General features: G+C 46.8%; 1 protein-coding gene across 1 annotated transcript in view; it reads left to right on the top strand.

Annotated features, from left to right (window-relative positions):
* nup160 (nucleoporin 160) overlaps positions 1 to 27,339 on the top strand; it is a 75,900-nt gene that overhangs the window by 20,925 nt on the left and 27,636 nt on the right. The window contains exons 11-18 of the mRNA XM_060838707.1: positions 2,258 to 2,326; positions 6,370 to 6,453; positions 6,951 to 7,121; positions 8,583 to 8,682; positions 13,050 to 13,215; positions 18,005 to 18,117; positions 19,429 to 19,589; positions 21,606 to 21,742. Coding sequence (XP_060694690.1) covers positions 2,258 to 2,326; positions 6,370 to 6,453; positions 6,951 to 7,121; positions 8,583 to 8,682; positions 13,050 to 13,215; positions 18,005 to 18,117; positions 19,429 to 19,589; positions 21,606 to 21,742 — 1,001 coding nt within the window. The remainder of the gene's footprint in view (positions 1 to 2,257; positions 2,327 to 6,369; positions 6,454 to 6,950; positions 7,122 to 8,582; positions 8,683 to 13,049; positions 13,216 to 18,004; positions 18,118 to 19,428; positions 19,590 to 21,605; positions 21,743 to 27,339) is intronic.

The raw sequence follows: 27,339 nt of genomic DNA, 5'->3' as shown, positions 1-27,339 counted from the left end.
GTGAACATAGCATCTTTGCAGTTTGACACCAAGATTGGAGGCGTTGTGGACAGTGAAGAAGGTTACCTCAGAGTACAATGGGATCTTGATCTGATGCTGTGGCAGATGGGGTTTAATTTAGGTAAATGTGAGGTCCAGCATTTTGGAAAGACAAATCTTAGCAGGACTTATACACTTGATGGTAAGGTCCTAGGGAGTGTTGCTGAACAAAGAGACCTTGGAGTGCAGGTTCATAGCTCCTCGAAAGTGGAGTTGCAGGTAGATAGGATAGTGAAGGTGGCGTTTGGTATGCTTTCCTTTATTGGTCAGAGTATTGAGTACAGGAGTTGGGAGGTCATGATGTGGTTGTACAGGACATTGGTTAGGCCACTGTTGGAATATTGTGTGCAATTCTGGTCTCCTTCCTATCAGAAAGATGTTTATAAAATTGAGGGGTGTGGATAGGATAAATAGACAAAGTCTTTTCCCTGGGGTCGGGGAGTCCAGAACTAGAGGGCATAGGTTTAGGGTGAGAGGGGAAAGATATAAAAGAGACCTAAGGGGCAACTTTTTCACACATAGGATGGTACGTGTATGGAATGAGCTGCCAGAGGAAGTGGTGGAGGCTGGTACAATTGCAACATTTAAGAGGCATTTGGATGGGTATATGAATAGGAAGGGTTTGGAGGGATATGGGCCGGATGCTGGCAGGTGGGACTAGATTGGGTTGGGATATCTGGTCGGCATGGACGGGTTGGACCGAAGGGTCTGTTTCCATGCTGTACACCTCTATGACTATTAATTTTTATTCCTGGGTTATCATTTCTGAAAGCTTTCCCACCCTCAAGCTTAAACTGTCTTGGTTTGTCTATGCAGCTTTATTTCTAATAAGGTAGCGTTTACAATACTCCAATCCTCTGGCACAACACATGAATCTAAGCTGGGGTTGGTAAATTGCAGTCAGTGCTTGCGTAGTTTCCACGTTTGACTTCCCTTGGTATCCATGGATACATTCTCTCTGATTTTGGGAACTTATCAATGTTAAGTGTAGCCAGCCTATTTAATACTCCCTCCCATCCAACCTCCGCTATCTAGGGTCTTAACCAGCTTCTCTTTCAGTGGGACTTGCCAGCAGAATCCTTGATGAAGTCAGATACAGAATATTTCTTCTGTGCCATGACTGTTAGGTCTGCTTTTGTGTTCAGACCCCAAAACATCGACTCACCGGATGCTGCCTGACCTGTTGTGCTTTTCTAGTGCCACATTTTTCAACTTTGACTCTCCAGCATCGACAATCCTCCCTTTCTCCACATTTAGATCTCCTTTTTCAGTTTGTGATTGGTTCCATCCCTTCTCTGTACTGTCCTTTCACTATTTGTGTTGATGGAAGACTTTGGGGTTCCCTGAAATGTTAGCTAGCAGTAATCCAGTGATCACTGGACTTGTCTGCCTTTTCTTTATGCCTGATGGGAATGTAGATTGATTTTGTCCAAATTCCTTCCTCTTTAAAAGCAGCCATCCCTAACTCCAAGCTCCAGTTTGCCAATGATAGATCTGTTCCTTAGCCAATGAATTCAGCCATTTTGTTAATGAAATGCTTCTCATCTGCAAAATTATGAGGGACATAGGTAGGGTGGATAGTCAGAGGCATTTTTCCAGGGTTGAAGTTTCGATTACAAGGGGATGCAGATTCATGGTGGGAGGGGGAAAGTGTAAGGAAGATGTATGAGGGAAGTTTTTCATGCAGAATGTGGTAGGGACCTGGAACGCACTGCTAGGAGAGGTATGTTGGTGACATTTAAGAGTTGTCTGGTGATTACATGAATAGGGAGGGAATAGAGGGATACAGAGTGGATGAGGGCAGAAGGTTTCTTTTTATTTTAGTTAAAGCATGATGATCAGCACAGGCTTGGAGGGCCGAAGGGCCTTTTTCATGTGCTGTAATTCATTGTTCTTGTTTTTTTCCACAGTGAACCAAACCTCACTGCTGAAGCCATGTCTAACCTCACTCAAGCCTGTCCAGGCTTCACACCCTCTAGTGCCTATGTGCCTCCTTCTTTCCACCTTTTGTGGTTGTGCCTTAACAGCTGAGGCTCTACAATTCCCTCCCTGCATGGCCTCTCTTTAACCCTTTAGTCTGGTATATCCTGATCCCCCTGTGACTCAGTATGAAATTCTTGTCAAGCACGTCTCCTGTAAAATGCAGAAGTTAAACACGTTGAAAGGCTGTGTGCGAGTACATGTTGTTAACTAAATAAAAGTGCTGATCTCTCAACAGGAAGCCTACCTGGAATACCTCTTTGCCCCAGGCCGGTTTACAGCTCAAGCCCTGCTGAAAGCTCTGCAGGTAGTCCCATTTTCTATCAAAAACTTTGCTGCTTTATTGTAATAGTGTTGTAACTGCGACCATAGCCTGTGTTCAGCAGGAGGCTAGTGCTTTCAAGCAAGGTTTATGTTTGTGTGTCTGTGCCAAGAACATCCTGTTGGTTTGGGCATTCGATGGTGAGTGACTCGAGGACCCAGACAAGTCTGACTTGGGACATGCCAGGTGATGACTGTAAGATCTGTTTGCTTCTCCATGATGTTACCAGCAGCACCACTATTGCTGAATGTCTCCCACCAAAGTCTAGTTTCACCTCCGCACCAATGTCCTTGAGGCACTGGCCATCTCTGTTGACTAGAAATTTAATTGGATCAAAGGTGCAGGTTCAACTTGAGAAATTCTGCAGCGAGTAACTCGCTTCCTGACTCCCCAAAGCCTGTCCACCATCTACAAGGCACAAGTTGGGAGTGTGATGGAATCCTCCCCACTTGCCTAGAGGGGTGCAGCCCCAACCGCCTTTGGGACACTTGACACCATCCAGGTCAAAGCAGCCTGTGTATTTGATTTGGAATTATGTCACTGTTACTGGTTTAAGATCCTGGAGCCGCTTGCCTAATGGTACTGGGGTCTACTTATAGCAAATGGACTACAACAGTTCAAGGAGGCAGCTCAGTGCTGCCCTCTTGAGCAATTAGAGTCAGGCAATAAATGCTGGCCCAGCCACTGGCCCCCACATGCTGTGAATGAAGAGAAGGTTATACAATGAAGCTCCAGAGAGAAGATCGGGTCTTTTCCCTGGGGTGGGGGAGGCCAGAACTACACAACATAGGTTTCGGGTGAGTAGGGAAAGATTTAAAAGGGACCTATGGAGCAACTTTTTCACACACAGGGCGTGGTACTTGTATGGAATGTGCTACCAAAGGAACGGCCTCTTGCTGAGATATTTGTATCATCAATAGTCACAGGTGAGGTGCTGGAAGACTGGAGGTCGGCTAACGCTATTTAAGAAGGGTGTTAAGGACAAGCCAGGGAACTATAGGCCAGTGAGCCTGACCTCCGTGGTAGGCAAGTTGTTGGAGGGAATCCTAAGGGACAGGATGTACATGTATTTGGAAAGACAAGGACTGATTAGGGATAGTCAACATGGCTGTGTGCTAAGGAAATCATGTCTCACAAACTTGATTGAGTTTTTTGAGGAAGTAACAAAGAAGATTGATGAGAGCAGAGCAGTAGATGTGATCTGTATGGACTCCAATAAGGTGTTCAACAAGGTTCCCATGGGAGACTGATTAGCAAGGTCAGATCTCATGGAATACAGAGAGAACTAGCCATTTGGATACAGAACTGGCTCAAAGGTAGAAGACAGAGGGTGGTGGTGGAGGGTTGTTTTTCATACTGGAGGCCTGTGACCAGTGGAGTGCCACAAGGATCGGTGCTGGGTCCACTAATTTTGTCATTTTATGCTCGCATCCAAATCATTTATATAAGAGGTACAGTTAGTAAGTTTGCAGTTGACCCCAAAATTGGAGGTGAAGCGGACAGCGAAGAGGGTTACCTGAGATTACAACAGGATCTTGACCAGATGGGCCAATGGGCTGAGAAGTGGCAGATGGAGGTTAATTCAGATAAATGCGAAGTGCTGCATTTTGGGAAAGCAAATCTTAGCTGGTCTTATACACTTAATGGTAAGGTCTTAGGGAGTGTTGCTGGACAAAGAGACCTTGGAGTGCATAGCTCCGTGAAAGTGAAGTCGCAGGTAGATAGGATAAGTGAAGAAGGCATTTGGTATGCTTTCCTTTATTGGTCGAGTACTGAGTACAGGAGTTGGCAGGTCATGTTGCTGCTGTACAGGACATTGGTTAGGCCACTGTTGGAATATTGCGTACAATTCTGGTCTCCTTCCTTTCAGAAAGATGTTGTGAAACTTGAAAGGGTTCAGAAAAGATTTATAAGGATGTTGCCAGGGTCGGAGGATTTGAGCGACAGGGAGAGGCTGAACAGGCTGGGTCTGTTTTCCCTGGAGTGTCAAAGGCTGAGGGGTGACCTTTATAGAGGTTTACAAAATTGAGGTGGATGGATAGGATAAATAGACAAAGTCTTTTCCCTGGGGTCGGGGAGTCCAGAACTAGAGGGCATAGGTTTAGGGTGAGAGGGGAAAGATATAAAAGAGACCTAAGGGGCAACCTTTTCACGCAGAGGGTGGTACGTGTATGGAATGAGCTGCCAGAGGAAGTGGTGGAGGCTGGTATAATTGCAGCATTTAAGAGGCATCTGGATGGGTATATGAATAGGAAGGGTTTGGAGGGATATGGGCTGGGCACTAGCAGGTGGGACTAGATTGGGTTGGGATATCTGGTTGGCATGGACGGGTTGGACCGAAGGCTCTGTTTCCCTGCTGTATGTCTATGATTTCACAGCTCGTTTCTTTTCTTGCTATTGGGTCACCAAAGAGTGCAGAACAACATCCAGATGTGGGATGGGAGAATTCTGAGACAATGTCTTCAATCTCAGGCTTGGCACCATGGCTAAAGGATTTAGTTAACCAGTGGGCCGCAGAGAGTAACAGTATTTGGGTTACATTCAGCTAGGTGAGTTGTAACAACTGGAGTGCCTCTGGCATCGTTGCTGGGCCTACAGTTGATATCACTGATGTGATGAAGGGTCAGGGTTTATTGGAATGAATTTTGTTAATGACACTGAGACAGGGAGCTCGGCCCTTCCTGAAGCCCTGTCAGGTGTGCACACATTGTCTCATGATGGTTTGAGATTTGGCTTAAACACATTAGCGGGACCCCTGTTCTCTTTAAGCCGAGTATGCACAGGTGCTGCATGTCGTGTCAGCACAACGATCACAGCATTGATGTCGGTTAGCTCGCTGAGCTGGTAGGTTCACTTTCAGATGTTTCGTCACCATACTAGGTAACGCCTTCGGGCGAAACCTTATTTTTGAGTGGCGTGATTTGTCTTCTAAGTGTTTTAATCTTTGGTGTAGATCTTACGAATCTTCTCAAAACTCACTAGTAGCATTGATGTCAGTCCCTACCAAACACGAGTCTCGGAATCCCGTGCAGCCAGGAAGAATATTACTGGGAGCACTGACCTGGATAATACTTCCGTTATTACTCATAGGAACTTACTGTCTGTAAATCAGTTCCTGTTTTTCCTACACAATAATAGTGGCTACATGTCATAAGGCACATCTTGGGATGTGAAGTTTGGGACATCCTGAGAATCCTGGGTGGCACGGTGGCACAGTGGTTAGCACTGCTGCCTCGCAGCGCCAGAGACCCGGGTTCAATTCCCGACTCGGGCGACTGACTGTGTGGAGTTTGCACGTTCTCCCCGTGTCTGCGTGGGTTTGCTCCGGGTGCTCCGGTTTCCTCCCACAGCCCAAAGATGTGCGGGTTAGGTGAATTGGCCATGCTAAATTACCCGTAGTGTTAGGTAAGGGGTAAATGTAGGTTGCACTTTGGCGGGTCGGTCTGGACTTGTTGGGCCGAAGGGCCTCTTTCCATACTGTAAGTAATCTAATCTGAATAGTGCTACCCAAGTTGGACATTGGCTGTTTGCAGGAGGGGTGGGAAACCCCTGAGGGGTGCTTTCCCTGTTGAAGTTGCACTCTAGGACATGGCTCAAGCAGCCTCCAAAAGCCTCAGGATTAGTTGCCCTAACTGCAAACGTTTTGTCACAAGATTCAACATAATCATTGGCACTTTCTCTTCCCCTTTCCATGTCCTGTTATAGATCTTCATTCCAAATAGTAGTTACAACAAATTCCCTGTCTAAAGATGTCAGGCACCTGAAGGTCTGTATCCAGTTCACCCTGCTATCAAGTACACCCAAATCCATGTTGCTGCATTGGCATATTAAACTGTGATTGTGTTTGACCAAAACACAAGCTTCTGATGTATATTTCTTTGCTTTTCCAGGCTATTGAGTGTCATTGTGTACCCTTACAGAATCTAGTATTTTCCTGGGTGTGCTGTGGCCAGTCTGATTCAGGAAGGACCACAGTACCTGTACATCGAAACCCAGTGACGGAAGCTGTTCTAAATCTTTTGTTTTAGATATATTGTCGAGGGGCAGACAGAATCGTGGACCCAACCGTGGACGGGCTGAAGAAGGAAGTGACGTTAGCTGTGGAAAATGCGGTAATGTTGGAGATATTAAAATTTAATATCTTTACATCCCGGAGATATCCTACTCCTCCTCCGTCTGTGTGTGCTTGTTCCATGAATACCTGCAGTGTTACATAATGCGTGTTGTATTTATGTCACTCAGTGTAGCCTGTACTCATTGACCTTGGTTTAATTCTGTATTTAAAATGTAGTATAGTTTCTCTTAGTTTCAAGTCTACCAATTAAAATGTTACTTTTCTCAACTTTTCTTTGTCAAATATCAGAGCTTCTAACATATTATTTGATCAGTGTGCTAGAAGGGAGGTCATCTTGCCCATTTGTAATCCTTCACATTCGGCAATACATTGGGATTATTCTCCCCGCGTGGAGCATGAATGAATTAATTTGACTGAGAAGGTTCTTGTATGCCTGATGACTGAATTGCGAAGGTTTGATCTGCGTCATTTAGTCAGTGTTCTTTTGTGGTGTTTGTGGTTTGCTGCCTCTTGTAATGTTTTCACTGTGTTCAGATTAAGAGTAGTGTGACGGAGTACGAGTTCTCGCAGGAGGTCTACCGTCAGCTGCAGGTGGAATTCTGGTCCAAGTTCTATGCCTGCTGCCTACAGTACCAGGAGGCCCTGGCACGACCTCTCGCATTGCTCGTCAATGCACGCACCAACATGGTGTGTCTGCTGAAAAAGGTGAGGGCTTGGTACCAGTATCTGTCTGAAAAGTCTTTAACGGAAGCCTGGCAAGGGTTTTACTGCCTGTTCTCCCACCATAGAAGTGACTCAGTATAGAAATCTAATGTAATAAGTTGTCTACGTAGCTGGGGTACAACTTTCAGCTCATATTTGAGCTATGATGTTAGTGGCACAGCTCTGAGTTAATGGGTTGTGGCTATAAGGTCTAAAGTAGAGTATTATCTGGCATTTCTCTGCAGTCCTGTGTCAGTGTTGCATTGTTGGAAATGCTGTCTTTCCGAAAAGATTATAAAGTGTGTTGTTGCATCCCCCCTCGGGTATAAGCACAACAGCACAAAACGCAATCTCAACAAAGAGGAGGGAAATTCTTTACTGTCCCTCAAGCATCAATGTATTTATCCTTCATATAACACTTCAAAGAATTGAACGATGGAAAATAATGGAAATGCTTCCGGAGATCTGGCAATATTTGTGCAGAGAGAATTGGGCTGGGAGAGAGGGACGGTGTTTCAGGGTGACACTCCATCGTCAGTCAGCGCTGGGAGGGAGGGACGGTGTTTCAGGGAGACGCTCCATCGTCAGTCAGTGCTGGGAGAGAGGGACGGTGTTTCAGGGAGACGCTACATCGTCAGTCAGTACTGGGACAGAGGGACGGTGTTTCAGAATGATACCCTCTCATCAGTCAGTGCTGGGACACAGGGAGGGTGTTTCAGGGTGTTGCTCTGTCGTTGGTCAGCGCTGGGACAGAGGGACGGTGTTTCAGGGAGACGCTCCATCGTCGGTCAGTGCTGGGAGAGAGGGATGGTGTTTCAGGGAGACGTTCTGTCGTCAGTCAGCGCTGGGACAGAGGGACGGTGTTTCAGGGTGACGCTCCGTCGTCGGTCAGCGCTGGGACAGAGGGACGGTGTTTAAAGGGTGTTGCTCTGTCGCTGGTCAGTGCTGGGTCACAGGGACGGTGTTTCAGGGAGACACTCCATCGTCAGTCAGTACTGGGACAGAGGGACGGTGTTTCAGGGAGACACTCCATCGTCAGTCAGTACTGGGACAGAGGGACGGTGTTTCAGGGTGACGCTCCATCGTCGGTCAGCGCTGGGACAGAGGGATGGTGTTTCAGGGTGATGCTCTGTCGTCCCTCTGTCCCAGCGCTGACCGACGACAGAGCATCACCCTGAAACACCATCCCTCTGTCCCAGCGCTGACCGACGATGGAGCGTCACCCTGAAACACCGTCCCTCTGTCCCAGTACTGACTGACGATGGAGTGTCTCCCTGAAACACCGTCCCTGTGACCCAGCACTGACCAATGACAGAGCAACACCCTTTAAACACCGTCCCTCTGTCCCAGCGCTGACCGACGGTGTTTCAATTTCATGTTCAATTTCTTGAGTAGCCCAATGAAATGATCTGAACCATCCTTGAATTGCAGGAGTTCTGAGTATTTGCTTTGTTTTCTTGGCAGGGCTTTCTGTCTTTCTTTTTCCCCTGCTTTGCCATTGATCATCTCTACATGTCTTCAGACGAGTGTCTGTTTCTGGAAGACGAGTGTTCCCTCACGGATGGTGAGTTAGAAATTCTCAAAAAACAGTGTGTTGCTTTGGGTTCCCTGGTAGATTTAATGTCTCCTTACCTTGTCCCTGTTACTGGTTCTTGCTGATTTGGTTTCTAGCGTTGCAGTGTGGATTAAATCTAAGCTCTGCAGTCCTGCCACATCCAGTACCGAAAGCTGCTGGACAATTAAACAGGTAACCGGGAGGAAGTGACTCCACAGATATCCCAACCGTTAATGATGGCGGTCCATGATCACATCTCTGAAACACTGGCACCAGTTCTCAGCCAGAAGGGCCAAGTGGAGAATGTGGAACTCTCCAACATCACATGTACCAGTCTTCAGCCAGTTTGATCCATGTGTGATGACAAGAAATGGTTGGACACTAAATACTGCACAATCTACAGGCCCTGATGACATTCCAGCAATAGAACATAGAACAGTACAGGCCCTTCGGCCCTCAATGCTGTGCCGGCCTTTTATCTTGCTCTAAGGTCAGACTAACCTTCATACCATTCTCCCATGCGCCTATCCAAGAGTCGCTTAAATGCCCCTGATGTCTCTAACTCTACTCCCATCACTGGCAGTGTATCCCACACACCCACCACTCTGTGTGCAGAACCTACCTCTGACATTGACCCAAAACCTTGCTCCAATCACCTTAAAATTATGCCCCCTCGTGATAGCCATTTCTGCCCTGGGGAAAATAATCCTCGGCTATCCACTCTCTTTATTTCTCTCACCATCTTGTACCCCTCTATTAAGTTGCCTCTCATCCTCCTCCTCTTCAATGAGAAAAGCTCGAGCCCCCTCCACCTTTCTCCATTAGACATGCCCTCCAGGCCAGGCAGCATCCTGGTAAATCTCCTCTGCACCCTCTATAAAACTTCCACATCCTTCCTGTAATGGGGCCAGCAGAACTGAACACAATATTTCAAGTATAGTCTAACCAGGGCTTTATAGAGCTGCTGCATAATCTCCTGGTTCTTAAACTCAATCGCCCTACTAATGAAAGCCAGCAAACCATATGCCGCCTTAACAACCCTATCAACTTGCCTGGCAACTTTGGGAGATCTATGAACGTGGACCCCAAGATCCCTATGTTTCCTCCATACTGCCAGGAATCCTGCCTTTAACCCTTAAACTGCATTGAAATTTGACCTTTCAAAATGAATCATTTCCCGTTTTTCCAGGTTGAACTCCATTCTGCCACTTCTCAGCCCAGTTCTGCATCCTGGAGCTAAGGATAGATAAATTCTCCTGGCCCTGATGGAATGAATCCCAGGGTATTAAAAGAGATGGTGGGAGAAATAGCAGGTGGATTGGCAGTAATGTTCCAAAATTCGCTGGACTCTGGGGCAGTCCCAGCAGATTGGAAAATAGCAAATGTGACGTCACTGTTTAAAAAGGGAAGTAGACAAAAGATGGGGAGTTATAGACCAGTGAGCTTAGCCTCTGTCGTGGTGAAGATGCTTGATTGTATTATCAAGGAATAAATAGCAGGATACCTTGAAAGAAATTGTCCCATTGTACAGACATAGCATGGGTTCATGAAGGGCAAGGCACACTTCACAAATCTTTTGGAATTCTATGAAGACATTTCAAGCAAGGTGGACAGTGGAGACCCAGTGGATGTGGTGTACCTAGACTTCCAGAAGGCCTTTGACAAGGTGCTGCATATGAGGCTGCTGCATAAGATAAGGATGCATGATGTTAGGGGTATGGTATTACATGGATAGAGGATTGGTTGGCTGACAGGAGCAAAAAGTGGGGATAAATGAGTGGTATTCTGGCTGTCAATCAGTGACTAGTGGTGTACCTCAAGGATCAGTGTTGGGACCATAATTATTTACAATTTATGTAGATGAGTTGGAGTTGGGCACCACGTGTACAGTGTCAATTTGCTGATGACACTAAGATGAGTGGCAGAGCAAAGTGTGCAGAGCATTGTGTAACTTTGAAGAGGAATATCGATACATTGAGTGCTTGGGCAAAGGTTGGGCAGATGGAATACTGTGTTAGTAAATGTGAATTCACACATTTTGGTAGGAGTAACAGCAAAATAGATTATTACTTGAGTGGTAAAAAGTTGCAGCATCTGGGTGTCCTTGTGCATGAATCACAGAAGGTTGGTCTGTAGGTACAACAAGTAATTAGGAAGGGAAATGGAATTTTGATCTTCGTTGCTAAAAGAATTGAGTTTAAAAGCAGCGTGGTAATGTTACAGCTGTACAGGGTGCTGGTGAGGCCACATCTGGAGACCTGTGTACAGATTTGGTCTCCTTACTTAAGAAATGATGTACTGGCACTGGAGGGGGTGCAGAGGAGGTTCACTAGGTTGATTCCGGAGTTGAGGAGGTTGACTTATGAGGAGGGGCTGAGGAGATTGGGATTCTATTCATTGGAATTCAGAAGAATATGGGGGGATCTTATAGAATCACAGAAAATTATGAAGGAAATTGATAAAATAGAAATAAAAAAGCTATTTCCACTGGTTGGTGAGACTAGGACAAGAGGGCATGGCCTCAAGATCAGAGGAAGCAGGTTTAGAACTGAACTGAGAAAGAACTTCTTCACCCAGAGGGTTGTTAATCTGTGGAATTCCCTGCTCAGGGAATTGGTTTAAAGCTAAGGGAGATACTTTTTTGAAAATTCAAGGAATTAAGGGATATGATGAAAACGCGAGTAAGTGGAACCGAGTCCATGAATAGATTAGCCATGATCTTACTGAGTGGTGGTGCAGGCTCGAATGGCCTACTCCTGCTCCTAGTCCTTATGTTCCTATCCTGTCAATGTCCCTTTGCAAACTACAACAGTTCTGGACAAAAGAGCTAAATTCCAGTGGTGAGGTGAAAGTGGGTATCTTTTGATATCAAAGTTGGATTTGACAGAGTGTGACATCAAAGAGCCCTAGCATAACTGGAACCAATGGGTATCAAGGGACAAACTCTCCAGTGGTTGGAATACATGACACATTGGAAGATGGTTGTGATTGTTAGAGGTCAGTCATTTTAGCTGAATGACATCTCTGCAGGACTTTGTCAGGGTGTGTCCTCGTAGAAGTGTGTGTATCATCTACATGATGTACTGCAGAAATTCAGCCAAGAACTTCCAGCAGTACCTTCCAAACCTGTGACCTGGACCACCCAGGAGGGCAAGGGCAGCAGATACATGGGACAAGCAGATTTAAGTTCCACCTTAAAGTTCCATCTCCAAGCCACTCACCATCCTAACTTGGAAATATATCGCCATTCCTTCATGGAAATTTCTTCCGGATGACCTACGGGGATACTTACATCACAAGGACAGCAATGGTTTAAAAAGACAGATCAACAGTACCTGAAAGATAATTGGAAATTGGTCATAATCACTGGTCTAGCCAAGGATGTCTACATCCCTTGAAAGAATGAAAATGATCGTTTCCCCCCTCAAGTTTGTTTACTGTGATCTATAAATGCCAAGAGTCGGTGGGGCATTTATGTTTGTTTTGTTCCACTTGATGTTGGGCTTTGTGTTTCTTGAGGCATTCTCCCCCTCCCCAATCTTCTCTTTGTGTCTAATTCAAGCTGGGCATCAGCAATGACTGGCTCTTCCTAGTCGCTTTATAGAATTGCAGTGCTGCCAGTTCACAAGACAACCAGTGACTGTATTCCTGGGTGTCTCCTGTCCGGAGTGAGAGTTCCAGTGCACCTCGATGGGTCTCTGCCCTCTTGGTGTTCCAGCAATACAGCTGCTGTATGGGTTGTATACTGAGCGCAGTCTGTCACATCCATTCAAAGCTGCTTGTAGCATTAAGAACAGCTCACGTGATACACACTCACACACTCACTCTCTCACTCATTCTCTCTCTCACTCACTCTCTCTCTCACTCACACTCTCTCTCACTCTCTCTCTCACTCTCACTCTCTCTCACTCTCTCACTCATTCTCTCTCTCACTCTCTCTCTCTCTCTCTCTCACTCTCACTCTCACTCTCTCTCTCTCTCTCTCTCTCTCTCTCTCTCTCTCTCTCTCTCTCTCTCTCTCTCTCTCTCTCTCTCTCTCTCTCTCTCTCTCTCTCTCTCTCTCTCTCTCTCACTCTCTCACTCTCTCAGGATGCACCCAGTGGCTTTTGAGTGATGCCCCAGGCTGTAACTGAGTATAACCTGCTCTTGCTGCAATCCACTTTGTGAATCTTTCTCTCCTTTGTGTCTATGTTGAGAGTACTGTTCCTGAGCAGTAACTGGTTTTGTTTATTTTTAGACAGGCAGTGTCACCTCTTGTTTCTCAATGTTAACTCCTTTACAATTGTGTATGTGGCTGGCTTGACCATCTCGTGGTGGTCGAAGTGAGTTGACTGCTGTTTGTACACTGTGTAATGGGTGTCCTTTCTGCCCTTCAGATCCAGATGTAGCGAGGGACCTGCATCGCTTGGTGCAGTGTCTGCGGCTGGTGGGAGACGCCATCACTTTGGAAATGGCCTCGTTGATGGAAACAGCAGTGAGCCACCTCCATCCTCCTGAAAAGGCTGCAGAGCAGATCCTCGAGTTCCTTCTGGCCAGAGACACGTGAGTTAGACTGTTTGCTGGTGCTACCTTCTGTCCATTCGCAAATCTGCTCTTTACTTGGACAGAAGATGCCATTTGGATCCAAGGATGCAGCTGACAGTATCCAACGGCAAGTTGGTCATCGTCATTTGGTGTCATAATGTCATAGAAGTATACAACATGAAAACAGGCCCTTCAGCCCAACTTGTCCATGCTGCTCAGTTTTCCCACTTCTTAACTAGTCCCATTTGTCTGCGTTTGGTCCTTATTCTTTCATACCTAACCCAGCCATGTACCTGCCTGAATGTTTCTCAAATAACAAAATTGTACTCTCCTCCACCACCACCACCACCTCAGGCAGCCTATTCCAGACACTGACCACACTCTCTGTGGAAAGAATCACCCCTCTGACCTCTTTTGTGTCTCTCTCCCACCTTAAATCTATGCCCTCTAGTTTTAGACCCTGGGGAAAAGCTGTCGGCTAGCTGCCTTATTTATGGATCTCATGATTTTCCAGACCTCCATGAGGCCGCCCCTCAGTCCCCAACATTCCAGGGAAAAGAAGTCCCAGCCTATCCAGCTTCTCCTTATAACTCAAACCTGCCAATCCAGGTAACATCCTAGTAAAACTTTTCTGTGCACTTTCTAGTTTAATAATATCCTTTCTATAATAGGGCCAGCCGATCTGCACGCAGTACTCTAACTGTATACTTGTACAGCTGCACTAAGACGTCATAACTCCTACACACTGTGCTCTGACTGATACAAACAAACATGCTGAAAGCCTGCTCCCTGTCACTCCGTTTTCAAGGAACTGTGAACCTACACTCCTAGATTTTAGTTCTGTAACACTCCCCACAGCTCTACCATACTGTAAGTCCTGCTCTGGTTTGACCCACCAAATTGCAACACCTTGCGTTTATTTAAATTAAACTCCATCTACCATTTCTTAACCCACTGGCCCAGTTGATCAGGGTCTCGCTATCTTCCCAGATAATCTGTACACTATACCACCAATTTTGGTGTCATCTGCAGGCTTAGTAACCATACCTGCTAAATCCTTATCCAAATAATTTATATAAATGATGAATAACAGTGGACCACCACTAATCTGGGTTGCACACTGCTGGTCACAGGCCTCTAGTTTGACAGGCAACCCTCTGCCACCCCCTATCTTCTCCCTTCAAGCCAATGTCATATCTATTTGGTGAGCTCTCCCTTGATCCCTTGAGATTTAACCTTACTCAACAACCCACCATGCGGTACCTTGTCAAAGGCCTTGCTGAAGTCCATGTAGACAACATCTACCCCACCGCATCATCTACTTTCTTGGTCATCCCTTCATAGAACACAATCAAATTCGTGAAACAATTTCCCCCACACACAGCCGCGCAGAATATCTCACATGAGTCCTCACCTCTCCAAGTGACTGCAGATAATGTCTTTCAGAATCCCCTCTAACAGCTTACCCATTACAACATTAGGCTCACCAGTCTGTAGTTCCCAGGCATTTCCCTGCAGCCTTTCTTGAATAATGGCACCACATTAGCCATCCTCCAGTGTTCAAGTGTTTCACTTGTTGCTGTCAATGACTTGACTATCTCCTCTAGGGGCCCTGTATTTTCCTCCATAGCCTCCCACAAAGTCCTGGCATACACTTCATCGGGTCCCAGGGGTTAATCTGCCTTGATGCATTTTAAGACTTTCAGCTTCTAAGTCGTGAGAAGGTTTGTAGCTCGGGTGCTCGTTGTTGTGGTTGTGTTCGCCGAGCTGGGAATTTGTGTTGTAGACATTTCGTCCCCTGTCTAAGTGACATCCTCAGTGCTTGGGAGCCTCCTGTGAAGCGCTTCTGTGATGTTCCTCCGGCATTTATAGTGGTTTGTATCTGCCGCTTCCGGTTGTCAGTTCCAGCTGTCCGCTGCAGTGGCCTGTATATTGGGTCCAGGTCGATGTACTTATTGATTTGAATCTGTGGAGGAGTGCCATGCCTCTAGGAATTCCCTGGCTGTTCTCTGTTTGGCTTGTCCTATAATAGTAGTGTTGTCCCAGTCGAATTCATGTTGCTTGTCATCTGCGTGTGTGGCTACTAAGGATAGCTGGTCGTGTCGTTTCATGGCTAGTTGGTGTTCATGGATGCGGATCGTTAGCTGTCTTCCTGTTTGTCCTATGTAGTGCTTTGTGCAGTCCTTGCATGGGATTTTGTACACCACGTTGGTTTTGCTCATGTTGGGTATCGGGTCCTTCGTTCTGGTGAGTTGTTGTCTGAGAGTGGCTGTTGGTTTGTGTGCTGTTATGAGTCCTAGTGGTCGCAGTAGTCTGGCTGTCAGTTCGGAAATGCTCCTGATGTATGGTAACGTGGCTAGTCCTTTGGGTTGCAGCACGTCCTCGTTCCGTTGTCTTTCCCTTAGGCATCTGTTGATGAAATTGCGCGGGTATCCGTTTTTGGCGATTCCTATATACTATTATAGGACAAGCCAAACACAGAACAGCCAGGGAATTCCTAGAGGCACTGCACTCATCCACAGATTCAATCAATAAGTACATCGACCTGGACCCAATATACCGGCCACTGCAGCGGACAGCTGGAACTGACAACCGGAAGCGGCAGAGACAAACCACTACAAATGCCGGAGGAAACATCACAGAAGCGCTTCACAGGAGGCTCCCAAGCACTGAGGATGTCACCTAGACAGGGGACGAAACGTCTACAACACAAATTCCCAGCTCGGCGAACACAACCACAACAACCACCTCTGTCATGTGGACTGTCTTCAAGACATCATTATTTATTTCCCTAAGTTCCCTCGCACCCATGCCTTTCCCGATGGTAAATACTGATGAGAAACATCCTTTTAGAATCTCAGCCATCTCGTATATATAGATGACTTTATTGATCGTTAAGAGGCTTTATTCTCTCTCCCTTTTGCCCTTCACTTACCTGTACAATCTCTTTGGGTTCCCCTTTACCTTATTTGCCAAAGCCATCTTGTGTCCCCTTTTAGACCTCCTGATGTCTTAGATTTACTCCAGCACCCTTCATACTCAAGGGATTCACTTGATCCCAGCTGCATATACATGTCATATGCTTCCTCCTTTTTCCTGACCAGGGCCTCATTCACTCCAATTGTCTGAGGTTCCCCACTCCTACCAGCCGTCCCCTTCACTCTGGCAGGAACATACTGACCCTGAACCCCCACTAACTCACTTTTGAAAACCTCCCACTTAACAGACACCCCTCTGCCTGCAAACAGCCCCCCCCCCCCCCCCCCCCCCCCCCCAATCAACTTCTGCAAGTTGCTGTCTAAGACCATCAAAATGGGCCTTCCCCCTAATTTAGAATTTCAGATATGGACCAGACCCATCTTTGTCCATGGCTATTTTAAAAGTAATGGAATTATGGTTCAAACATGCTTCCCCACCAACACTGCCATGACTGGCCCTGCCTTATTTCCCAAGACGAGGTCCGGTTTTCCCTATCTCTCATAGGGCCATCTACATAGTGCCTGAGAAATTCTTCCTGAACACACTTAACACACTTCTGTCATCCAAGCCCTGGCAGTCCCAGCTGCTGTCTGGAAAGTTAAACTCCCCTATTATTGCACCCTATTATTCTTCCAGCTATCTGTGATCTCCTTACATATCCTTGATCACCCACTGACTACCGGTGGGGCCTATTGTACAAAGCTATCAAAGTGATCTCCCCCTTTTTGTTTCAGTTCAACCCAGATAGGACCCTCAAGAATGTCCCCCCTCAGTACTGCCGTGATGTTTTCCCTAATCAAAAAAGCAAGTCCCCCTCCTCTCGTGCTTCCCCTTCTGTCCTTCCTACAGCAGCTGAAGCCTGGAACATTGAACTTACAGTGCTGTTCCTCCCTCAGCCATTTCTCCCTTAATATCTTGCAATGAGAATGCAAGGAATAGTGTTCTGAGTGGGGTTTGGAACCTAGGAGTGACAGCTATACCACAGGAAGATGATTCATTCACTTTGGGAGTGTGTCCCAGAGCCCCCAGGTACCTTTCGGCTGTTCAGTTTAGAGTTTCTGCACCTTCCAAGGTCCATCTCTCGCTCTGGTCTGAGCTCCCAGGATGTGCTGGCACATTGGGAGATTTTACTAATGGTCTTCCAGGTTTCATTCAAAGCCATGGTAGTGAGGGTGCTATCCACAATAAAGTGCCTGACAGGAAGCCCCTTGTTAATGAGCAGTGGGCTGTTCTGGGCAGAAGCATGGCGGATTGTTTCTCTGTTGTGCAGAGTCAGGGAGCCCCCGAGAATTGGGAAGGAGGTTGGTGTGATTGGCGTTTTAATTATGTGGATGGCCTGGAGTAATGTTCAGTGGCCCACGACTATCTTTGTGATGATCAGTTGAACACTTGCAATATGGGAAATGAAGGGAACTGAGCAGCGTGGGTGGCTGTGCCTGTGTTCTGTATCAGCCGGTGGTCTTGGTTCTGAGAATGGGTGTGGTTCTGATCAGAGTAGCATTTATTGTCTATCCTCCCTTACTCCCAGGTGCTGCCCTTCGGGTGGATAGCAGAAGCCTGTGATTGGAGAGAGGCAAGATACCGTGGCATCTTAGTTATGGGTTTTCTCACTGTCTTGCTGTGCTGTCCTTTTCCACACTGGCACTCAAAGGCCTGGCAGGTGTGGTTGAAGGAGAGTGGAATATGAATGAAGCTTTGGAGTGCTGTGGTGTTCTCTGCTCTGTTGTATTTTCGCCTGCTGTGGTGCTGTTCCTCACCTGGATTGTGAAGCTGTTGTTAAAGGCCCAAGGGTCAGTTTAATTGTACCTTTCCCTCTTGTTTTTCATAGTGAGACGCATATGGAGCTTCAAAGTAAATTGCAGGATATCGGTAACCCAGGGAACATAATCCAGCTGCTGCTGCGGGAAATGGACCAGGAGGGTGACCTGGACACAGGCGATGGTATGGGGTGATTCCTGGGCTCGAGCTGTGTGCTCCTCCGTGGGTGACACCATCCGAATCAGATCTGTTTGTTTTGTTTGGCCAGCTCTGTCAGGTTTGTGAAACTGGCAGCATCTGTTCAAACGCCAGCAATGGACTGGACTCTCTCTCAGCCTGTGATTGTGGGCCATGTTGTGTGAATGGCACATGGTTGGGATGGTGCTCACTGATCCTGCTGCTGTGGGTAAGAGCTTAGCTGTGGCTCTACCTTCCCAGACAACCTTTTGTCTCTGAACCAGTAATGAACTGTGCTGGGTTAGGCTTTCTTATTTGCTTTATTAAAACATTAACAAAGATCAGTTTCTTTAGCACTACAGTAATCTGCCTAAAACCTTTCCTCCTGTAGTTATTGAATGGAAGGGTGAGCAGGCTAGAAAGACTTTCTGTTGCTTTGTGATTGCACTTTATGGTTCTGATGTTAACCAGTCTCTCTCCGGTAGGAGCAACTGACTGAAATACTGTTGTCTGTACAAATTGTATGGTTTGTTATGTTGTGTAGTGTCAGAATCCTTTGTAAGGGTATCTTTCTCATTTTCCTTGCACAGTTAATCATGCACCACATGCTGCCCTGCCCCCTGGATCTCTGCTGAATTGGCTAGGGGAAGGTGTACAATGTATCCTGGGCTGTGATTTGTCTGTCTGTCTGTCTGTCTTCACTAATCTGCTGAGCCACACGATAACACACAGGGTGGAGAGCTGTGGGTGCAGGGTACAGGCCTGTGTGTCTCTCTGTTGGCACCATTAGATCACAGCAACTTTGTCGCCTGGCCATTGTGTTGTTTTCAGTAATGTCTTAAAAAATTGCTTTGTTGACCCCGCCACTGAAGATGGGGCAAAGGTAATCCCATTTGATAAACAATATGCTGCAAACAAACAAACAGGTTTTAATGAATGTCAGTGCTCTGATAGCGTGTGGCCTAAGGAAGGCATGGTTAGTGAAGATCAAATGGTGAATTTTTTTTGAGGTTCTGCTAATTTTGGAAGGTTTTGTGGGTTGGCTCCGTGGCTGTGGTGGAGTTTGTCACAGCTGCCAAAATGTGAGCGGAGTTTTCAAAGCAGGTTGTTTGACATGGGTTTCATTGAAGTCTGGTCAGTGAGGTGAAAGCTTTTGGTAAAAAAGGATTTGTTTTTTTTATTTTGAGAATTGCAGAGTATCAACCAGGCAGGAGAGAGCCTCGAGGAAGAGCTGTGCCAGTGTAGTGACGTTAGCAGTCTGGGGAAGGTCTGCACTCCGGCTCCCCCTCACGGGTTTTCTTGCTGGTTGTTTTCCAGTCCAGCCTCTGCACGTTCGGATGAACATGGCTCAGTTCTTTGGCAGCAACGTTGCCATTAACATTGTGTGTCGGGCAGTGTCCCACATATCCACAACTCGGTTCCTCATCTGCCGGGACCTACTGATTCTGGAGCAGCTCATGTTGCACCTCGGAGATAGTGTGAGTACAATATCAATAACCCTCTAACCCCTGCAAGCTCAGAGACAACGTAGTGGCAAGCAGTCTCTCTCATTTCTCCTTTTGACTGCAATGCATGTTTGCCATTTGTTACAGCTTCTCCCCTTACAGGGAGGTATATTGTATCTCACTAATGCTGAAATCGTTTCCATTTAACATCTATTGCAGTTGTTATTCCAAACTAACACCTTTCTGAAAGGTTTTATGTTTGCTCTTGTCTGAGTGACTGCAGTCATAGATCATGGAACAGAACAGCACAGGAACAGGCCCTTCATCCCACCATATCTGTGTTGACCATCGTGTCTTTGTAAACAAACCCCATTGCCTGCACATCGTCCATATCCCTCAATTCCCTGCTGTTCACGTGTCTGCCCAAATGCCTCTTGAACATTGCTGTGTATCTGCTTCCACTGCACCCTTTGACAGCATGTTCCAAGCACTTACCATCCACACTGTGTAAAAACAAAACGCTTGCCTCGCGCATGTTCTTTCAGTTTTCCTCTCTGACTTTAAGCTTATGCTCTGTAGTATTTGACATTTCCACTCTGGGGGAGGGGGGGGGGGGGGAGAAAACTCCAACTATCTGCACTATCCAAGCCCCTGATAATTTTATATACCTCTGTCAGGTCGTCCCTCAGCTTCCGACACTCTAACAAAACCAATCCAGGTTTCCCAGCTCTCCTTACAGCTAACACACTCCAATCCAGGCAGCATCCTGGGAAACCTCTAATACTCTCTCCAAAACCTCCACATCCTTTCTAATATGTGCTGACCAGAACTTGGGGCAGCACGGTGGCTCAGTGGTTAGCACTGCTGCCTCACAGCACCAGGGACCCAGGTTTGATTCCAGCCTCAGGTGACTGTGTGGAATTTGCACATTCTCCCCGTGTCTGCATAGGTTTCCTCCGGGTGCTCCGGTTTCCTGACACAGTCCAAAGATGTGCAGGTCAGGTGAATTGGCCATGCTAAACTGCCCATAGTGTTCAGGGATATGTAAGATATGTGTATTAATCAGGGGTAAATGTAGAGTAATAGGGTAGGGGGATGGGTTTTGGTGGGTTACTCTTCTGAGGCTTGGTGTGAGTATCTCCGGGACACCCGCACCAGCCAACCCCACCGCCTCGTGACCAAACACTTTAATTCCCCTTCCCACTTTGCTGAGGCCATTCCAATCCTGGGCCGCCACCATCGCCATTCCCTTACCATATGACACCAGGAGGAAGAACACCTCCTCTTCCACCTTGGGACTCTCCAATTACACAGGATCGATGTGGACTTCACTTGTTTCCTCGTTTCCCCTCCCCCACCTTATCCCAGTTCCAATCTTCCAACTTGTCACTGCCCTCATGACCTGTCCCACCTGTCCATCTTCCTTCCCCTCTACCCTCCTCTCCGACCTATCACCATCACCTTTTTCCCCCCCTATCCCCTCCCCCTTATCACTCCACCCCCTCAGCTCCCATCCTCATGCCTGGTGAAGGGCTGTTGCCCAAAATGTCGATTCTCCTGCTTCTTGGATGCTGCCTGACCTGCTGTGCTTTTCCAGCACCACACCCCTGACCTATTCCCTTGTTGTACCCTGTTATTGTTTCGAGAAACCCTCCTGGATGCACTGAACAAACTCTGCCTCATCTAGACCCCTGGCATTAAGAGAGACCCAGTCAAAATTGGGAAGTTAAAATGCCCCATTACAACAATCTTCTTGTTTTTACATTTTTCAATGGTCTGCTTACATATCTATTTGTCTATCTCCTGTTTTGATTTTCTGGTGTTTGCATGTATCCTGCACGTTATACATGGGATTAAGGCCATTCCTTGCAAAATAAGCTCCAAGCTCTAAGGCAATCCAGACTAGACTAATATTATTTTGTTGGGGAGCAGTCAGGGCACTGTTGGCAATTTGAATCCACCGAAGTTAGGAAAGTCTCATCGCTGTCAATAATTTCTCGGACGTCGAGAATAATGTTGTTCAATCCTAAACCGTGTGCTGTTCTTCAGATGAATCTGGGAGCTGGTGGCTACCTCCTGCAGCTCCAGCAGGATCTCATTCCTCGGACCTCTCTCCTGGTGTGTTCCTACTTTGTGGTCAGGTGGGCAAGTCGGTCGTTGGCAACAGCCGTGCCTATTGACATGCTGTAAGTACGGTCGCAAGGTGATCTCATGGTGGTGTAATTGTTTCAAAGTTCTTTGTTTTGTAAACAGTAACAGTAACCTGATTATTAATATCCTGGCCCCAGCAAGCACAGACTGGCTGCTGAAACGCAGTTACTTGAGTGATTTTCGTGGGGCATTCTCTTCTAATATACCATTGAGGTGCACTCAGGCAATAGGCCAAACATTGACTGTTCAGCTCTGGGACCTTGGAGATTCACTTGGGCCTGAAAACAGCTCATTGAGTCATAGAGACGTACAGCATGGAAATAGACCCTTTGGTCCAGCTCATCCATGCCAACCAGATATCCTAACCTAATCTAGTCCCACCTGTCAGCACCCAGCCCATATCCCTCTAAACCCTTCCTATTCATATACCCATCCAGATGCCTTTTAAAAATAGTACCAGCCTCCACCATTTCCTCTGGCAGCTCATTCCAAACACGCACCACACTCTGTGTGAAAGGTTGCCTCTTAAGTCCCTTTTATGTCTTTGCCTCTTCACCCTAAACCTATGCCCTCTAGTTCTGGACTCCCACCTTGTCTATTTATCCTATCCATGCCCCTCATGATTTTATAAAACACTATAAAGGTCACCCCTCAGTCTCCGACGCTCCAGGGAAAACAGCCCCAGCCTGTTCAGCCTCTCCCTATAACTCAAATCCTCCAACCCTGGCAACATCCTTGTAAATCTTTTCTGAACCCTTTCAAGTTTCACAACATTTTTCCGATAGGAAGGAGACCAGAATTACATGCAATATTCTAACAGTGGCCTAACCAATGTCCTGTACAGCCGCAACATGACCTCCCATCTCCTGTACTCAATACTCTGACCAATAAAGGAAAGCATACCAAACACCTCCTTCACTATCCTATCTACCTGCAACTCTACTTTCAAGGAGCTATGGACCTGCACTCCAAGGTCTCTTTGTTCAGCAACACTACCCAGAACCTGTTCTGATTTGCTTTTCCAAAATGCAGCACCTCACATTTATCTGAAATAAACTCCATCTGCTGTTCCTCAGACTGTTAGCCCATCTGATCTAGGTCCTGTTGTAATCTGAGGCAACCTTCATTGCTGTCAACTGCACCTCCTAGTTTGGTGTCATCTGCAAACTTACGAGCTATACCTCCTATGTTCACATCCAAATAATTTATATAAATGATGAAAAGTAGTGGAGCCAGCACTGATCCTTGTGGCACTCCACTGGTCACAGGCCTCCAGCCTGAAAAACAATCCTCAACCACCACCCTCTGTCTTCTACCTTTGAGCCAGTTCTGTATTCAAATGGCTAGTTCTCCCTGTATTCCACGAGATCTAACCTTGCTAACCAGTCTTCCACGGGAGCCTTGTCCAAAGCCGTATTAAAGTCCACATAGATCATGTCCACCCACTCTGCCCTCGTCAATCCTCTTTGTTACTTCAAACACCTCAATCTAGTTTGTGAGACATGATTTCCCACGCACAAAGCCATGTTGACTATCCCTAATCAGTCCTTGACTTTCCAAATTTATGTATGTCCTGTCCCTCAGGATTCCCTCCAACAACTTGTCCACCACCGATATCAGGCTCACTGGTCTGTAGTTCCCTGGCTTTTCCTTATTACCTTTCTCAGTCAGTGGCGCACTGTGTTAGCCAACTTCCAGTCTTCCAGCACCTCTCCAGTGACTATCGTTTGAGATAAATATCTCAGCAAGGGGCCCAGCAATCACTTGCTTAGCTTCTCACCGAGTTCTAGGGAGCACCTGATCAGGTCCTGGGGATTTTTCCACTTTTATGCATTTCAAATCATTCAGTACCACCACTTCTGTAATATGGACACTTTTCAAGATGTCACCATCTGTCCCACACATTTTGTTTCATTGTATATTTCCCCACATTTTGTATCTTCTATGTCCTCCACAGTAAACACTGATGCAAAATACTCATTTGGCATCTCCCCCATCTCCTGTGGCTCCACACAAAGGCCACCTTGCTGATCTTTGAGGCGCCTTATTCTCTCCCTCATTACCCTTTTGTCCTTAATGTATTTATAAAAACCGTTCGGATTCTCCTTAACTCTGTTTGCCAAAGCTTTCTCATGTCCCCTTTTTGCCCTCCTGATACTCTTCTCAGGATTCACTCGATCTATCCTGTCTATACCTGATATATGCTTCCTTCTTTTTCTTAACCAAATCCTCAATTTCTCTAGTCATCCAGCATTCCCTATACCTACCAGCCTTCCCTTTCACCCTGGCAGGAATATACTTTCTCTGGATTCTTATCACATTCCTGAAGGCTTCCCATTTTCCAGCCATCTGTTTACCTGCGAACATCTGTCCCCAGTCAGCTTTTGAAAGCTCTTGCCTAATACCCTCAAAATTGGCCTTTCTCCCATTTAGAACTTCAACTTTTCAATCTGGTCTATCCTTTTCCATCATTATTTTAAAATGAATAGAATTATGGTCACTGCCCCAAAGTGCTCTCCCACTGACACCTCCGTCACCTGCCCTGCCTTATTTCCCAAGAGTCGGTCAAGTTTTGCACCTTCTGTAGTAGGTACATCCACATACTGAATCAGAAAATTGTCTTGTACCCACTTAACAAATTCCTCTCCATCTAAACCCTTAAAACTATGACAGTCCCAGTCAGCTGTTATGTTAAAATAGAGATTCAACTGTGCCTCATCTGATCAGAGTTTTTTTATTCATTCATGGGATGAGAGTGTCACTGGCTGGGTCAGCATTAATTGCCCATCCCAAGTTACACTTGAGAATGCAGTGGCGAGCTATTATCTAAGGGTGAAGGGATGCCCGTAATGTTATGAGGGAGAGAGTTCCAGGTTTGTGACCCAGTCACCGTGAAGGAACATTGATATATTTCCAAGCCAGGATGGTGAGCAACTTGAAGGAAATGTGGAAGTGGTCCCACGTATCTGCTTCACCTTGTCCTTTAAGATGGAAGTGGTTGTGGGTTTGGAAGGTGTTATCAAAGAATTTGGTGACATTCTGTACTGCATCTTGTTGGTGGTGCACATTGCTGCTACTGAGTTGTATGTATTTATTTATTGTCAAAGTCTCGTAGAGTGCTGCCACTCTCTGGTACCAACCTAAAACAGAAAAGTTAACCAAAACATATATTATAAAGGCAGAAGAGGAAAGAAACTCTGATCAGCTTTACTGTCCTCCTCGTTAAGTGCTCCGTCATAGACCATGGGGCTGGTGGCAAGGCACGAGTCCCTTTTGCCATGCCACTGCCGCTGGAATGCAAGTTGCCACTATTTGATGCCATCTTGTGTTCACCAACAACCTCCCCACTGAGTCCTCCCTAGACCCCACCAATGCAGGAGCCCCTGAGTGCAGTCCCTGCCCAAACCCCATCCTGATCCTCTCCGGGCCCACTTCTCTGCTACGACCACTGCCAATCCTGCAGGGTCTCGGGTTGGGTACAATCTCCCTCCGCTACGCTCGGACACTCACGGAAACCCTAACTTCCCTGCAGCGGGCATGATTGGCACTCGGACTCCCTCATCGATGCAGACCCAAAGCTCTGTCTGTCTCCACCAGGAGTCTGTCCTGGGGCCACTCAATGAAGATACTTCCATCACAACCGACCTCTTCAATAAGGGGAAAGTAAAATAAAAGGATAAATAAAACAGGAGAGAGTGAAGAAAAGGAAAAGAAATGAAAACCGGGTGGAATGGATGAGCCCTGGGTTCAGAAGCCTTGCTCCATCACCATCTCGCCAGGGTAAATGTTTGTGGATGTGGTGTGCCAGTCCAGCAGGCTGCCTTGTTCTGGATGGTGTCCAGCTTTGAATGTTGTTGGGGCTGCCCCCATCCAGGCCAGTCAGGAGTATTCCATCACCCTCCTGACTTGTGCCTTGTAGGTGGGCAGGAGGTGAGTTACACGCAGCAATATTCCCAGCCCCTGACCTGCTCTTGTAAGCCCTGTGTTTATCTGACTAGGTCAGTTTCTGGGAGATAGTGAGGACTGCAGATACTGGAGAGTCAGAGTCGAAAACTGTGGTGCTGGAAAAGCACAAGGGGTCAGGCAGCACCTGAAGAGCAGGAGAGTTGACATTTTGGGCCTAAGGCGTTTGTCAGATTTGTGGGGAGGGAAGGGGGCTGAGAGATGAATAGGAAGGTGGGGCTGTGGGGAAGGTAGCTGGGACGTCGGTAGGTGCAGGTGGGGGAGTGATAGTGATAGGTCAGAGAGGAGGGAGGAGCGGATAGATGGGACGGACAATGGACAAATAAAACATGTTGAGAGGGTGGTGTTAAGTTGGAGGGTTAGATCTGAGATGAGGGGAGATGAGGAACCTGGTGAAGTCAATGTTGATCCCATGTGGTTGGAGGGTCCCAAGGTGGAAGATCAAGTGTTCTTCCTCCAGGCGTCCGGGTGGCTTGGCTTTGGTGGTGGTGCAGGCCCAGGATTTGCATCCCCTTGGTGGAGTGGAAGGGGGAATTGAAGTGGTTGATAGTTTCACTGTCACTAGGCTCTGGGATCTGAATTATTTCTGAAAGGCTCCTTGTGGGTTTCATGAGCTGCACGTATGCAGGTACGGGAGAGTTGTGAACAACAAACAAAGCTTTTCGGCTATTTCTCCATTAGCTACTATAAATTCTCCTGTCCCTGCCTCTAATGGACGTACATTTGGCATTGTTAATATTTTCCTTTTGGCACGCCTATAAAAGCTTTAACATTCTATTTTAATTTTTATTACTATTTTATGTTCGTATTCTATTCCTTGTTTATCAATTTTATTATCCTCCTATACTGAATTCCAAAACTTCCCCGGTACTTTAGCGCACCACTTTGTTGGAAACACTGTAAACCATCTCTTTTGAAGCTATAACATTTTTAAAATTTGTTAGTCTAAACTACTGATTCCCCTCGGTCTCGCCGCTATTTACAAGGTACAAGTTAGTAGTGTCACGAAATAGTGTGACCGAATTTATTTCCTCCTATCTCAATACTGTCCTGTACCACTAGGTCCAAAACTCCCCACATACATTTGGGATACCCCCCACACCCTCCACCACCTCCAAGACATTTATTTCCCCAACCCACAACGCCTCGTCTTCACCCGTAGACATCCAGTCCCTCTTCATGTCCATCTGCAATGAGGAAGGCCTCCATTCCTTCGTCTCCTCTTCATCCCAACCAGTACCCTTCCACTGACACACTCATTTGACTGGTGGAACAGGTCCTCACCCTCAACAAATTCTCCTTCGTATCCACCCACTTCCTTCAGACCAAAGGGTAGCCATGGGCCCCAGCTGTGCCTGCCTCTTTGTTGGATACATGGAACAGTCCCTCTTCTGTAGTTACACTGGCACCATCCCCCACATTTTTCTTCCAATGCAGTGATGACTATTGGCTCCATCTCGTGCTCCCATGAGGAGGTTGAACAGTTCATCAACTTCACTACCACCTTCCACCCTGACCTGAAGTTCACCTGGACCATCTTGGATACTTCCCTCCCCTTCCAAGACCTCGCCATCTCCATCTTCGACGACCAACTCAACATAGGCATCTACTGCAAACCCACCGACTCCCACAGCTACCTGGTCTACACCTCGTCCCAACTCCCCTCCTG

This window comes from Hemiscyllium ocellatum, chromosome 18 (genome assembly GCF_020745735.1).
Source record: "Hemiscyllium ocellatum isolate sHemOce1 chromosome 18, sHemOce1.pat.X.cur, whole genome shotgun sequence".
NCBI classification, from domain to species: domain Eukaryota; kingdom Metazoa; phylum Chordata; class Chondrichthyes; order Orectolobiformes; family Hemiscylliidae; genus Hemiscyllium; species Hemiscyllium ocellatum.
Note: the sequence above shows the minus strand (reverse complement) of the source record. Positions and strands in the feature narration are given on the sequence as shown.